This window comes from Melospiza georgiana, chromosome 5 (assembly GCF_028018845.1).
Source record: "Melospiza georgiana isolate bMelGeo1 chromosome 5, bMelGeo1.pri, whole genome shotgun sequence".
NCBI lineage: Eukaryota > Metazoa > Chordata > Aves > Passeriformes > Passerellidae > Melospiza > Melospiza georgiana.
In genome coordinates, this window is record NC_080434.1 from 15,955,630 (window position 1) to 15,971,639 (window position 16,010).

Genomic DNA, 16,010 nt, shown 5'->3' on the forward strand with positions numbered 1-16,010 from the left:
ACCATCAGGAATAAACAGTGATCTCTTTCTAGTCCATGATAATTCTGCCAGCCCTCGTGACCATGAAAGAGCCTCCTGTAACCACAGTTCCAGTAAAAAGAAAAAAAAACATCCTTTTTCAAGAAAGTGATAGCTGTCCTTGTAGACACTCTGGGACTGATCTGGGAACTCAGAGGTCCCAAGAAATAGCTGCTGCCTGACACCAAGTAAACAACTTGTTTACTCTTACTTTGGAGCTCTGTTGTCTGTTACCTTTTCTCTTTCATTTAATGCTGCTTCATCTCTACATTCTCTTATCTCACCTTTCCCCAGGCCCAGTATAGTCCTTGCACTTCTCCTGTTTCTGTTTTCACTACTCATTTGTCTTTCTTTCCAGTGCATGACCATTTACCCTAACTCTTGAGATAAATTTATTTTTTCTTTTGTAGTGCATTTTGTATAAAGGTTCATACATTATCCAAAGAACAAAAATACAGATACACTAATAGAAGAGGTTTAAGTGCAATTTTAACAGTGCTGTTTGGAAACATCAACTCCTTTCTTGCTATTCAAAGATCACAAATAAAAAAAAACATTGAATACTCCAGAAATAAATTTTTAGGAAAAAGGGAATAATCCCCCCCTCCAGATATTTTTTTCTGAAAAATTAATCTTATAGAAGTAGTACTGATTTTAGTATTTAATAGTTTCTAGTGTTTCATCCTTAAGGACTTGTACTTTAGATTTTCCTTCTATAGTCACATAAACTAGATTTTAAAGGGGAACCAAGGTTCTGATGTAATCCTGTGAATGGCTGAATCTGATAACAGCTGACACAGCAGATAAGTGTCTGGAAGGATATTAAATTAAACAAAGCCATTTGCAAACTTCATGAATTTGAAGCAAACTCAAAAAACCCCACAAAGTTTGTGTTTCCACATGTCTTTAGTACACTAAGCAATACCCAAAGTGTGGCATGCCTCACACACACATTCAGCTGTGCCTGTAACAGGACCTGCACACAACCACTCAGGCTGTGACAGCCCCTGGTGAAAGGAAAGCTGTGTCCCCAGTAACAGCCCCATGCTGGTCACTGCCACTTCACTATCACCAAAAGCCAGAATTGCACAGTGTTTTTCCAGCCTGGTCTCACAATGGTTTTGCACTGCTGCAAAAGGTCTTAACACAGCCTCCTGCAACATAAGGCATTTTCCACCTCAGGATTTTCTCTGCTGTGAAATTCTCACATTGGCAGCTGGAAGGACAATGCAGATCCTGAGCAGAGTTACACTGGCCATGTTTGAGGTGAATCCCTGTGAGGTGTATTTAGATACTGCAGGCAATGCTAAAACCACGAGGCAGGGAGAAAGGCCACATCCTTTTGCTGCCTGATGCCAACCAGCTGGAAGCCTGAGATTCCCGCTGCCTAGGGAGGTGGGAAACCACCTCCGGTTTGCCAAGCTGTCACCTTCCTTCCAGTCACGTCTCTCTTCAGCAACAAACTAAAAACAAACTATACAAATCCTACATGGGGAGATTTTACACTCAAGGTCAACTTTCTACTTCTTCTCTGTAGCTGCTGGTCCTGGTTTGCAGGCTGGTGTCACACGACAGTCTGCTGCACAAGAGTGGGGAAAACATACAGGCGTGAGCATGGGGAGGACACAAGGGCAGGGAGAAATTCCTGGGCCAGAGACACATAACATTCTCCCCACAAAGGGCAAAAGCACCTGAAAACAGCCAAAAGGGATGGATATTAAGGAAGGGAGAGCATAAATGTGAAGCCCCATAGCCGGAAAAGGAGACAGGGCCAGGGCTCCTCCTGCATTGCATGGGAATGGGCAGCAGCAAATGGGGCAATGTGGGATTTGGTTTCTGCAGAGGAAACATAAACTGGGTGGGCTGGAGGCAGCCAGCAGTAAGAACTGAGGGGAGGAAGGAAAGGGAGGTAGCTGCCACAATTTTTCCAGCAGGGAACAGAGAGAAGGCAGGAAATTCAGCTTTTGTGCCAGCACTGCCCCAGAGCTCCTCCTGCTCAGCCAGGCATGGGGCTAGCATCCCAACACTAAGCACTGGCAGAGAGTTCCTGGGAATCACCAACCCCCAGGCAAAAGGCTCCCACAAAGCCTGCTGACAGACCCCAGCAAACAGCTCCTGCTTAGGGACCTGCTGCACAGAGAAATATTGACGAGGCAGATGCCAAGGACCAGCCTCAGCCAGCGTGGCTGTAGGTTGGTGAGGCTCCCCTCCTCAAAACATTAATGTGAAATGTTGGATGAATGCCCTGTGTTCCTGAGTATTTGAAACAACCCAAGCACAGCATGATTTGCCTCTCTGCATGTGTGGACATGGAAATCTGGGCACTTAAATAACCAGTTTTAAGGGGCCTTTTTATTGCCTTAGAAGAAAAGCAAACTCCCTATGAAAGGCTTTTAACCACAAGTTTTCTCAGTGTGCCTTCTGCTCATGTGAAGGTTGGTGGATATCTCTATTGCTGTGTACTACAGAGGGATGAGTACATTGTTTGCACTCCATAGAATGATAAATGTGCTCAGCATGCTCATCAGCACTCCAGCCCTCCTTGAATGAAGGCTCCAAGCTCTGCTCTTCTTTTTATTTAAACATGTTAAAAGTATTTAATAGGTTTTAATTAAACCCCTTAAAGCTATTTAAATCACCCGATTGTCACCCTTTGATTATGATATATTTGTTTGTCCACATGTAAGATAAAAACTAGGAGTTTCTAAGGACTATATTATAGTACAGAAAATGAACTGCCATCCCCTCCCCTTGTGTTAGTCAAGCTAAATAAATTTGAAAAATGTCCTTAGAGGGTGCAATTTTATATAGAAAGCTTTATACATATTGTGCATTGCTGAGCAGAAGGAGAAAAATAAATAAAGGAGAGCCCTTTTCCTTGCAACAGGAAGGGATAAGTGTTGATGCAATTCACCCCCACCCAGAAGGCAGAGAGAAAATTGTAATTCTTTCAATGCTTATGCCTTAACGTGCTATTGGCAAGCCTATTTTTGTTTCCCATGAAAGAGCACGTTTGGGTAGGGCAGATACAGAACAGCCAGAGCGGAAGCTGAGCCCCGGTCAATCAGCAGCTCTCCTTTTCCATGTGCTGCAGAAGTTAGGAAAGTCATATAGCTCTGTGCTATGTTTGTGACCCAAGTGCATCTCCAGCAGCATGACTAATTGTATAATTCAGGAAAGGGTCACTGCAGTGTCTGCTATGATGTATTTATTTTTAGAACATCCGGGATCGGCCCAGACACCCATTTTAGCCACACCCGCCCATGCCATTCTGTTCCTGACAAAGCTCTGAAAGCCTCTGGAACATCAAAAAGCAGTTCCTGTCAGAAAACTCTGTGGAAACACTGTAAATTTCTTCTATAATTAATGTAATTCCATGCTCACTGGTCCATTGAGACTCTCTTCATCTTTTCCACACTGCCTGGAACAAAGGTTAAATGGTACAGAATATCCCAAAGGGAAGGCCCCAAATGGGCTTTTGCAAGCCCTGCGTGCAGCACAGTCTCACTGGAGTTACTTCATATGCAAGGATGAAGGGAACACTTTGAAAATCTCATTTCTCTAATTGGCACATACAGCTGATGAAGACCTTCTCTTGCCTGTCTCTATCTTGCCAAGCTGATTATAACTCACGTTGTTCTGAATTTCCACCAATCTTATACAACTGCTAAGGTCAGATGCAAAACTGAAAATCTTCTCACATGCTTTATGTAACGAAGTATTCCCATTTAAAAACAAAGTTACTACAAGGAGCACTTGAAACAGAGTGTCAGCACTGAGGACTCATCCTACCAAAGAGCAGTGGGAACTGCTGCATTAGCCACGCTGGCTCCCACTCAGAAAAACAGCTTCCAGGGGGAACAGAGAGGCCCACATTCAGGATTCCCAGGCCTGTCAAAATCCCAGCTCCCAGTCGGTGCACTGGGAAGCCATGGTGAGCTGGGAGCTGATCCCACCACACTGGTGAACAGCCATAGACACCCCTTGTACTTTCATTGGCAATTAGAGCAATTGTATTCCCAGGACAATTATGACTATTACATTACAATTGTAAATAAGCTGTTCCCTTCCTACACAAACCTTTCTGCTCTTCTTCAACCTTTCCTCCCATGAATGATCAATCCCCACTTTCCATTTTGCATCTGGAAACAGCAGTTCCTGCCAGCTCTTGGAAATGCAAGGCGAAAGCAAATAGGGAGGAAGAAGCAGACTGTGCACTACAAGAAAGCATCTCTAAGTCAGTAAGATAAATTGTGCACTAGTTCACCTAAATTAAAGAGCATTAAGATATGCCAGCCACATGACTCCATTAGCACTGGGGATGGCTTGCAAAAGTAGTGGAATCCTCTGGAGCCATTTGAACTAGACAGGATAAAATGTGCAGAAAACCAAAAAACCACTGTGCACTGGAAGGATTTTTTTGCCTCTAGTACATGCGCTGTGTCCTTCCCTTGCACATCTCAAGGACTGGGTTATTTGGCATAGATCTTAAGTAATTTTTTTTGTTGTTGCTGGCATGTTAGAAACTAGTGAGTTGTTGCAAGCCCAACACTTTTTAAAATACATTTGCTATCTTCTGAATAACAGCAAATATATTTATAAACTACTCTTATAAGAAAAAAAACTTCCTAAAGAGAACCTAAAATTGCTCTGCTGGAAGAGCCTTTCTGGGCAGCCTGCCCTTGGTGTAGCTACAACTTCCATGGGTTATGTGATCTGAGTCAAAACAGAGGATGTCCAGACTCCATCTGGACTCTACAGGACGTCCAGAAAGCTCCATAACTCAAAGAATTCAGTAGTTTTCACAAAGAGGTTTTAACAGTCCTTTGCAAGAATGAGTAACAACAGTGGAATTGCACACTGGTCCCAAACATTTCCTTCAACACACCACACATTTCTGACTTTATGAGCATCTGTAGGAGTTAGGGGTAGATGAGGTTCGACAACTTGGCAGGAGTTTCAGAGTGTCTAGAATTCCTGGGTAAAGAAAACCCCCAAATTATTGCTTTTGTGGACTTTGAATGGCGATGGAAGCATCAGCCATGTATCATGTCAAAAGCTGCCCCTCTCTACTGGACATGAGACCTGGAATTTGGGTGGAAAGGATTTGAATTACACATTTCTTTGCAGAGTAATCATCACCTATTTTTGTCATTTTGTATAGAAATATTGGTGATATCTTTGCTTCTATAACCTTTGAATGCTTCTATAGTCCATGCTGACATGAAGAGGAGTAATTCATCTGTCTAGGAAAGATTATTCCAGGCTATCCTCCCAATGGGATAGATAGCACCCATATTGTAATGTTTAGAAAGTTATCAACACTGTATTTAAAACAAAACCTTAGACTCAATTTTGTGCATGAGAAAAAGTAGGAAAAGTAGCAAAAAATTAAGGAATATATGGGGTTCTGATCACTTCAGGTAATTAATATGAAGTGGAAAGATGCCTCAACAAATAAGTATTTTGTAGAGGAAAGTAATGCAAATTGGCCAAGAAGGTTAGAAAATCTCCTGGCACTGTTTTCCTCAAAACAACTAAAATCCAAAGGTTTTGCCATTCTTATCAGTTGTTGCTTCAATAGCTGAATTTCTCAAGCCCAAAACCAATATTAATCTCCTGCTAAAGATTATGAAAGAAGAAATCTGCAGGAAGAACAAACATCTCATTAATATCATAATGTTAATTGATTTAACCCTAAAGTTACACTGACACTCCTCACACCAAGTAAATCACACCATCAATCACACTGAGAAATCACACCATTAAGACAAATTGAATGTGCTTTTTAGAATGATTACTTATCTTGTAGAAATCTTCAGACAGAAAGGCTAGTGTAGTGCTCCCATCCCAGCAAAAGACATAATTTTGTCAGAGTGATAAGGCAGAATGATTACAGCAGAAAATTGTGATGCAAAATTATGTGCCACTTGCTCTGTGGTTTCAGAAACCTGAGATGCATTGCTATCTACAACATGCAGGTAACACCCAGAAGCACATTACTGCCATTGCAAAAAAAAAAAAAAAAAAAAAAAAAAAAAAAAAAAAAAAAAAAAAAAAAAAGAAAGGATTCAAAATTGTTGTAAAACTACTCTACCGATCTACTGATAAACAGTATGGAATTTGCACTTGCACCAAAGGCAAGTATCCATTTTCCACATGAAAGCAGCCAGAAAATCCTTGTCCTGTTCCTAGTTTGAAACATAACCTTTGGAGCACCAGCTAGTTAGTCTGGTCTGAAAGGGGTCGTTGGCCACTCTGACTGCTGAGAAAAACAGTATATTGAAATTAATTTGGATCCTTCCAGACCAGCCTCTAGTACATGTGTGGGTGGCAGCAGAGAGCTTTCTACCCCTTCCTACAACACCCCAGCAGATGACACTTGCTGAATTTTATTCCAAGTCATCATATCAGCAAGAGATCATCAGCTCAGTCTTCTCTCATGGGGAGGTAGGACCAGAAGGCACAGTGTGGAGAGAACATCATATTAAATTCTGTCAAGCCCCTTTTCCTGTGGCAGGTAGGTCTGGCTGATACCACATGCCACTGTTAGGGCATCCAAGGATCCACTTTCACAAGAGGAGTGCCAAGGTATTGCTACATGATATGTCAGCTGCTGGAACAATGACAGTGACTTGCAGGGCTGCAAATCAGAGTTTTGACCTTTCTGTTTTAAAGGGAGACCTATTTTAATAGACAAACCCATTTTTAGAGTGCTAGTTGAAACCAAAAGTAGTTGTTTGTCTTCCAAAGGAGCCAGGCATTTAATTCTTCACTTGTATTTGGAAATAACACCTGCTACACACAAATCAAACTTTGTCTCTCTGTTTATAGAATTGCACAATAAACCCATTAATGAGTCTTCCTTGAGCTGCTGCAGCAAAAATTACAAACAACATCACCTTCTCCCCCCACCCCCTTTCATAAGGGCCATAAATAAAAATTATGGTTTTCCATGAGATTTTACTAATTTTACATGTTGAAGTTAGTCTGGCTATCAAATAGTATCAGTTAAATGTACTCCCATCTCAAGGTTAAGAGATTCTTAAAGATTATTTTCAATTTTTACTTTTGCAGTACAAATTATAGTACCAAAAACCAAAAAAATGTTCAAGTACTTCAGCAGGTTTTTCCACACAGGACTCAGATGTATAAACAATTTGAGTCCAAATTTGAGGTACTTTCCTAATTAGGAAAAAAAACCCCACAAAACCAAACCAAACCAAACCTCAGCAGATCTTTTTTTCCTAATTTATAAACTAGTGAAGATTAATAAGAACTCTAGTTTTGAACACAGATAAAAAGAGTCAGCTCAAGAAAAGATAAAACATTCTGGTAAATTTTCAGAAAAGACAATAAATTTTTGGGCATGTTATACAGCATTATGTTTTCCCAGGTTTGGAACTGAATGCTGTAGGCAACTTGCCCTTCATACTCAATCTCCATTTATTTTGGCTGTAAATCATAACCAAGCAGGTATCAAGCCATCTGCTTCTATCCTCAGTAAATGCACTAAACTTGCTTTCAGGTTTGGGAATACAACATGCAGTTTCCTTCTGTCCAGGAAGGAAACTCCATTAGTCAAAAGCTGCCCCAAAATGCAAAGGATCTAATGAATGAAAGGAATGTGGCAGCAGGGGAAAAAAAAGAACAAAAAAATCTGCACAGGGATAAAAATTCAATATTCCATTAAAGGCTATCATAAGTTCCAGCGCTATAATTTGATTTTTCACAAAACTAATCTTGACAAACTGCTGGAAACAGTGAAAGCACCAAATACATTTTTTTTTCCCACAACAGGCAAATTCTCAAGACATCCAAACTTTTGGTTCCAGCAAGTTAAAGATGTAAGAAAGTAATATCTAAACCCCATTCACATTTCTCAAATTTTCAGAAATGAGAAAATGATCCAACTTTGGCTGTCTGTGCCTTGCTAGTTTTCCAGAGAACAAACATGAATAATAACCCAGAGTGAGGTGAGACCATTTTCAAAAGCTTTCACTGCTCAAAACAGTTTAGTTAGTATTAATTTTAAAAATTAATTTTTAAAATACTTGAGGGCTTGTGAGCAGAGAGCACAGAAGCTGGAAAAGGAAAAGGCTATCTATCTCCTCTAATTTACATCAACAAGAGCAACATTCAGACGGCTGCAAATGTGTGTAGTAACTACAGGAGCCCTGGCTCAGTGGAACTTTTCTCAAGCTATCAGCTTGGGAGTCAGGATTAATCACCTGTGCTATAGGTTTGGGATGCTACACAGCATCCCCATAGTGAGGAAAGGGGCTGGGAAACTCATATTTTAGGGCTGATCCACACTGAAACAGAGCAGCTCCAAATTACTTCAGGGGCATTTGGACCAAACTCTCAATGCCAAGATTTGCTCCTCCCTTTCAAAAAAAGAACTCCCTTGTTTCTTTGTGATGCCATCAACACTGACACAGCACTTGGATAATGCTACTTCTGGCTGTCAACAGGGGTCAACAATCTGGTGTTAACACCCCAGCCCTGGACATGTCCAACACAGGGTGATTCATTCCAGCCCCTCTGCTCGGATGCACTACCTGGACACGTCCAGCCCGATGCCAGGAGGAGCACAGCCCTCTGTCCTCTGCCACCACTTCTGCAGGACACCAGCCTGGGTGCCTGGGTGAGAGGGATGCAGTGCTGTGCTACCAGCACTGTGGGGAGGATGTTTGCTTTGCTGTGCTGTGCAGCCACGCCACGCTGTATTCCAAGACCAAGGCACAAGAAAATGCAACATCTAAACACTTACATTATAAGCACATGCTAAGGCTTCTCCTCTCATCTTTTAGAAGGAAACAAGTTCACCTTTACGCATTTTTAAAGTAATTACATCCTACAGCAGATTCAAGAGCATTCATATTTGATTACTATAATTTGACATTGTTTTTTTGACACATTCCAGTGCTGCCTGTTTAAAGCTGAAAATGCTATGAACCAACCTAGAAAAATGCTAGAAAGCATTTTTATTTGAGCTACATTTTGGAACAGGTAAGAATAAAGAGCAATATGCCAGGAGAACTGAACATCTTGAGATGAGCATGCTCCTATTTTAAGCATGCCATTTAACTCCCAGAGGGTTGAGAAAAGTCTAGGTAGGAAGAACAAGTTGTCAGGAGGCTATCAGCCTCCACATCTGTACTTAACTGAGCCTGTAGTAATGTGCTGACAGAAGGCAGACTCCGCTGAAACATTATGGGCATTTGAGGATGAAAGATCCCAGGACAAGTTAGAAAACTGCAAAGAAAAGCACTATGAGCATACAGCTGAAGAAAAAGCATGAAATTTGGAAGCCCCACAGAAGATCAGGTATATTCTTTACTAACCACAGTGGAAATGTCCTATGTATGATATACAAAAAGTACACAGACAAACACCTTGTGTGCAGCAAATGAAAAAGTTGGAAGCCCGCACATTTGTCTTGGTGAGCTTTGAAAGCAAACTACTCCAAAACCTGGGGAAGGGAGTATTAAAACACTGGGATGAGATTTGGCCTTCTCTAAAAATCATATTATATATAAAAACTATATTATTTTTTATCATTTAATAATACTAAACAGCTGGAGAAAAGTCTTGTTGCTGTCTCCAATGCTCAAAAAAGGGAGACTGGCATGAGTCTCCTCACCATCACTTCCCAGCTTCAGATTACAAGATTCTGCTGTTATAGCCCAGATGACCAGAGCACTTTGGAGATCACAAAAAGTGGAAATCCAAATAATCTGGTCCAGCTTTGCACAACAGACAATAAAACCACTTCTGTCTTAACAGGTTGGTGCATGTGGCTGCCAGAAGCAAGCTTGACCAGAGCGTCTAACTTTATTTCACAAGGTAGAAAAAAACATACTCCAAATTTCCCCATAAATTTTCTTAATTTTCTAGCATGAATTTACCAATAGAATTTCACTACCATATCTACCCTGCAATTAAGTGTTAAAAATACTTTTTTTCCTGTTTTACAGAACCAAAATTGTTCAGAACAAATGTATCATATATAAAATCTGCTTATTCATTGTCATAATTTTTGCCATGTTCATATCATGCAGAGGAGGAAAAATCCTTTTTTAAGAAAGGACTGTACAAAATTAGCAGGATTCCTCCCACCTTTGCATGTTGCTTTCTGGTAAGCTTTATGGACTGTTGTGTTAAACATGCTCTTTTTGATGCAACTCCACTTTACTTTTCAGAAATTGTGAAATTAAAGCTTTGACAATGACAGGAAGACTATTTTTACAAGGAGTAGCAGACAGAGAATAAATAGCACCTCAAGACAGACTTTTGGGGCTTGTACTTAACATAACTTTAAAAGCAGTTCTTTCTGTGGCACAGGTTTATTTTTAATCTCCTTTATTGATCTGTTTTCCTAACAGCAATGAGCCCAAGCAATAGAATAAGATACACCACAAAATACTAGATTTCAACATATAACCTGAACAAAAGTTGATTAACTTCATTTAGATCAGGTAATCTAGTGTTATCAAATTTTAATTCTGGTTAATAGATCCTTTTCAGGAAATGTATAGGCATTTGTGGAAGCTGTAGCCCAGAGAGATGGGAAATGAAAGTACAGATAAAAGGCAGATTTTACTTCAAATGTATCTATCTTTTGGCAAAGGTGATGATAGACTCTGGCCCTTGTTGCAGGTTCTTTCACCCTTTCAGGTTTTACTAGTTAATTCCATTTTAAAAGCAAGATCTTTTAAGCTGAAGAATAATGAAAACATCAGTTCAGTGACCACCTGAACACCAAAGTTGTATTAAATCTGTGCATTTAAGAATCATATCTAAAAGATACTGTGCCCTGTAACCAATGTGACCCCTAGGCTTGCACCCCTCATTATCCGACACTTGACAGATGTTTTAAGTCCCTATATCTTTGGGGCCAAAACTAAAATAATTTCTTAAAGACATTCTTGGCCAAACCTATGGCTGGTATAGTGCAAGGGAAATCTATCAGGATGGATCTAACTTGCAAGCGCAAAAATTGCAACATCTTTCAGGCATTTCAATTGTCCCCTTAAAGCCATCTTTGCAAAAAATGCTTTAACATGTAGAAGAAAAACAGAACTGCAAACTTTTGTAAATACACCTCTGCTTTTGACTCCTCTCAGATTTAGGAGCTCCATGACACCTAGAAAGAAAACTGTCACAAAAATACAATGGCAGGAAAGTTTTTCACAGAGCACATATAACTCAGCTGCCAGTTAGTACCTTCTCCTCCAACACACAGTCTTTCAATCACTGCAGTAGAAATGAAGAAAAAGCACACACCGACTGACAGCTCAGCTTTTGTTCACAAACCACTTGAGAGATGTGACAAGTCTATCCAAAAAAGCCAAAGAACTTACCTCCCACAGTGCAAACACAGAGTACAGCAAGGAAAAAGAAGGCAGTCCCCAGGAGCTTCATGCTTGCTGGTAGCGCTGTCAGCTCTCCCTTGTGCAGCTGGGCAGGGAGTGCTCTCACTCTGAGGCAGGCCTTAATTACTCCATGGAAAAAGGTGTGTGGTGACTGTGCCTGGTCACTGCCCATTCCTGCTTATTTTGGGGACTTTGATAAAGAACAGGAGGAAACACAACATACTCCCTCTGGGAGTTCAGTACAGAGGAGATTTATTGTTTCAGTCCTTACAGGAACTCCTTTTCTTTGGCAGTGAACCATGTTTTTGTTAATACATTATTTTGTTCTTCTTCAGTCATGAGGTCAGGAAGGTTTCTGAACAGAGGCAAATCTTTCCTTAGGATATATTATACATCACCAGCTTTCATACTGGAGCTTGGGACACTTTTAAAGCACATGTTTGCGAGCAGTGAGTGAGCCCAGGTAGAGGGGGATAACACAGCCAGGAACAGAGGAGCAAAACAAGCAACAAGAGCCACCCTCAGGTGTCTCTTTTCTGGGCTGTTAAAGTGGCCCTGCTGAAAATCACAGCTGCTTCATGTTAAAGGCAGAGAGTCTCCCTGAGAGAGCTGCCATCCTGCAACCAACAGGATGCAAGGGCCACCAGAATAGGGAGAGGAAGTGGCCCCAACAAGGTGCCCCAGCAGTGAGAGGCTTTGGGCTGTGCAGAGTTAGAGCTGGGGTGGGAGGTTTTCTTTACATGAAAATGGGTACTTTTTTTTTTTTTTTTTTTTTTTTTTTTTTTTTTTTTTTACTTTGAGAAGTTGCATCTAGCCTTGACTGTATCTGCTCCATTAGTAATGGAAAGGATTTTTTAATTCTTCTGTTTAGGTACTTGGTGTGCCATGGGATGGGAGTACAGACCCCCAAAGCAAGCCTCTTACCTGAGCTGTCTAATCAACCAGCACAGATTCTCTCTCTTCTCCTCCTCAGGACTGAGTGCAAAATTTTGGTATCCCCCCTTCTTACAGCAATTTCTTCAATGTCTGTGGAAGAAATCTTAGCAAAACTTTAGAGCTGAAGGCTATCAAAACATGATCTTGTAATAGTTCTGTGCTCTGCCCCTTAGAGATTCAATGCAGCTGAAGGCAATTAATCATAAACCTTCAACTACAATGAGAATAAAGTGCAGTATGTTTGCTCTTCTCCCTCTTTGTCAGCTCTCAGGAAAAACTGGAAAAATTGACCTCATAAACAGCCTGACTGATTAAATATCCAACTCTACTTATTTCAGTAATTAACAACTTTTTTCTTTGTGACAGGTTCTAGCTATAAGGGGAAATTTTGGAATGGCTTCACATGCAGGAACTTCCAATAGCTAACCCACAGTGCTTCCGGCCACAGTGCTGCTTTATCCATGGGATGAGGAAAATGGTAGCAGCTCGGCATTATGTGTGGAATCACAGAATTGTTTAGGCTGGAAAAGACCTTTGAGATCATTGCACTCAACCGCTGACCCAACACTGTCAAGGCCACCACTAAACCCTGTCCCAAGGTGCCACATCTACACATCTTTTAAATATCTCCAGGAATGATGAATCAACTGCTTTCCTGGGCACCCTTTTCCAATGGCTGACAACCCTTTCTGTGATGAAATCTTTCTTATATCCAGCCTGAACCTCCCCTGGTGCAACTTGAGGCCACTTCCTCTTGTCCTACTGCTTGTTAACTGGGAGAAGACTGACACAACTTTTGTTTAAATAAATTACATTGCTACATCTTAAGACTCTGACACATCCTCTGCAGGTGACAGAAGCTGGTGCTCAACAGAAATCTGATGGCAGGCAATGAATTTCTGGCACTTCATTTGGACAAACTTGGGTATTTGCACCCATGAGAGATGCAAACATGTAAGTTCTCCATAGCTGGACTGTGTTCTCAGCATTATTGAAAAGGATCCCACAGAAATAAAAACTTGACTCACAAAGTGGTGGGCCACACAATGACTTTTGCCAGGTTCATCAGAGCTTATGCAAGGGAGTTGCACCAGTGCTCTGTTTTTATGCTCATTTTCTGCTGACGTAGGACTAAAAGTTAGAATGGCCTAGGAAAGCAATAACTGCTGCAGCAGAGAGCCTTCAATAAAGATGACAAATCTGAACACAGAGAGTGAATTCACCCCAGGTTAGTACTGTTCCTAATGTAATAAGAGTGACTCGAACCTTTTATTGCTACCACCTGAAATGTTAATGCAGAAGAAGGATACAGAAAGGGATATTATTTTATTGACTGAAATGAAATCTCTGCAAGATCTAGGAGGCATGAAGGTATGAGGACAGAATCCTTTCCTTGGGTTTTGAGACCCAGAGAAACTGTCTGAATGCCTAAATGAGTAATGGTTTGCTGTTTATCTGAATAACAGCTCCCCAAGGAGTTGCTGCAGCTTAAGATGGGGATGGTGGTGGTTCCTTGCAACTCATTGAAGGCAGGCATATTGTAGGTACAAGTGTGGAAAAGCCTCCTCAGCCTCACACAGGGGATTGAGAGGGAAAGAAAGAGAAAGAGCCAAGTGTCTTTGCCTTACACCACACCATGCACCTCAGGTTCTATGTCAGAAAGCCCTAACACAAATTTCTGCTCCCCGGAACATCATGAGAACAATGTCCCTCTCAGATGCTCATGTCAATTTCAAAGGCAGCACCTTCTGCTAGATCAAACTTGGGCAGCAGCAGGAGCATGCATGTAAGAAATAATAGGAACAGAAGAGGGATGGCTCAAATAACTCACTGAAAGAAAAATTCTGGCTAAATCTGAGTTGCAGCTTCTGGCTTGGATTGTCTGAGCTGCAGAAGAGATTCTCACAACTCTTGTCAATGGAAACAGTTTTTTTTCTTTAAGAAGAAATAATTTAAGGTTTCAAAAGCTTCTAGAGATCTTTGCAGCAAAAGAGTATTCTTCTATGTGTTCACTGAAAAGAATTCTTTTTTCCCTTCCTATCAGCAAATAAGTTTTCTTCTATTGAATAAATGTTTTTCTTTCTTTCCTCAAACTGCGAAACTTAGCTTCAGCGCCAACGTGTTCTTTGTTTCACAGAGAAATTTGGTCATTGGTACTCCTGCCAACTGTGGTGTTCCTGCCAGTGCTGGGATATCTGGAGTTTCACTTCAGGCCCCAGAACAAGTGATTGTGTGACTCAGTTTCTACATCTTTTCATGTAAGATTTTAGCCCTCCTAGTTGCAGAAGAAAACTTGAAACATGACCAAAGAGCACTCTAGAGAATGAAAGGACTCTCTGTTTTAAAATACCATTATTTTGTAGTCCAATTAGGGTTGGGGTAGCATGAGTTATACATTCATTTTTGCCAGTGTGGTATTTCATTATTAAAGGGAAATCATTTACAGCCACAGTGGATTTGCAGTTACAGCTTTATTGGTCTCTGGCTGTATTTATATATCCTTTCTTAGTTCACATTGCTTGGAGCATAACACTGCCTTTTCATGCACAGTTTTCCTATGAGGTTCAAATAATCCCCTTCAGATTTAGAGAATGTAAAAATTTTACATATTGTTCAATATCCTTGAAGCACCACTGCATAAAACAGGTAATAACGTGGACAGCAAAGTGCTACCTTGCTGTGGGCTGCTGACAATTTCCAGTGTGGGTGTGAAGAGTCAATTTGTCAAAGTCTTTACAAAAGCAAAAGTAAAAAGGTACAAAAAATACAGCCTTTGGTGTTTTACTAAAGTGAAGAAACAACCACACTAAGTTTTTCAGCCTTTCCCACTGATGGTTGCTATCCTTTCCATTGATGGTTATTTTAACTCTTATAGCAGAATGATATAAAAACAGCAAACTAACCTCAAACTCTATTGTTTTGATCCATCTGTATTTTAGCAAACACACCCAAAGCAATATTGGGCGTGTTTGCTAAAATACAGATATTTGCTAAAACCAGAAATTACCTATGACTTACCTTATATATTTCATTATACTTACTTCTATAAACAGGGTAAATTTGCATTGAAAAATGCAGTTGTAACAGTGCAGGAATATTTTGTTTCATTATGCTTTCTCTTCTTTTAAAAATTGTTTTTAAAAGTACTTGGGTTTTGCCTATTACATATAGTAAAATTTTTACATGAAAGTAGAACTTCAAAGAAGTTGAATTTAGCAGTAGAAAACCAAGATATTTTAATGCTATGTATAGAAGTTTCTCTAAAAATTCATGCTATTGGGCCATATTAAAATGTAGATATTTTGTTCTGAACTTATTAATGGAAACACTGGAATATTTAATGTACTAGAAATGTCAGTATCCAAATCCTGCTGCATAAAATAATATTAAAAATATTAAATACTAGGCTCATAAATGTATTCAGGTGCTTTAAAACCCAAGCTAGCCACCTTTTCTTTGTAGGATGGAACTGCTTCAATCTCAGTGACTTGATTTAGAGACAGCTGCTAATGTAAAAATTCCGCTAAATCTCTAAGTGCCTTTATGTAGGCAACTAAAGACATAAACACATTTAGCCTGTTGGCTTTTTTTTTGTTTTTTACAGAACATGTTTTCAAGGCCAATAGAACTACTGCATCTCTGACTCTCAGAGGATTGTTTATTTGCTCTACCAACAGA

At 40.3% G+C, this 16,010-nt stretch overlaps 1 protein-coding gene across 1 annotated transcript in view; it reads right to left on the reverse strand.

The window, feature by feature from the left end:
• EMCN (endomucin) overlaps nt 1–11,568 on the reverse strand; it is a 53,656-nt gene extending 42,088 nt beyond the window's left edge. The window contains exon 1 of the mRNA XM_058024573.1: nt 11,385–11,568. Coding sequence (XP_057880556.1) covers nt 11,385–11,568 — 184 coding nt within the window. The remainder of the gene's footprint in view (nt 1–11,384) is intronic.
• Nucleotides 11,569–16,010: the final 4,442 nt, after the last annotated feature.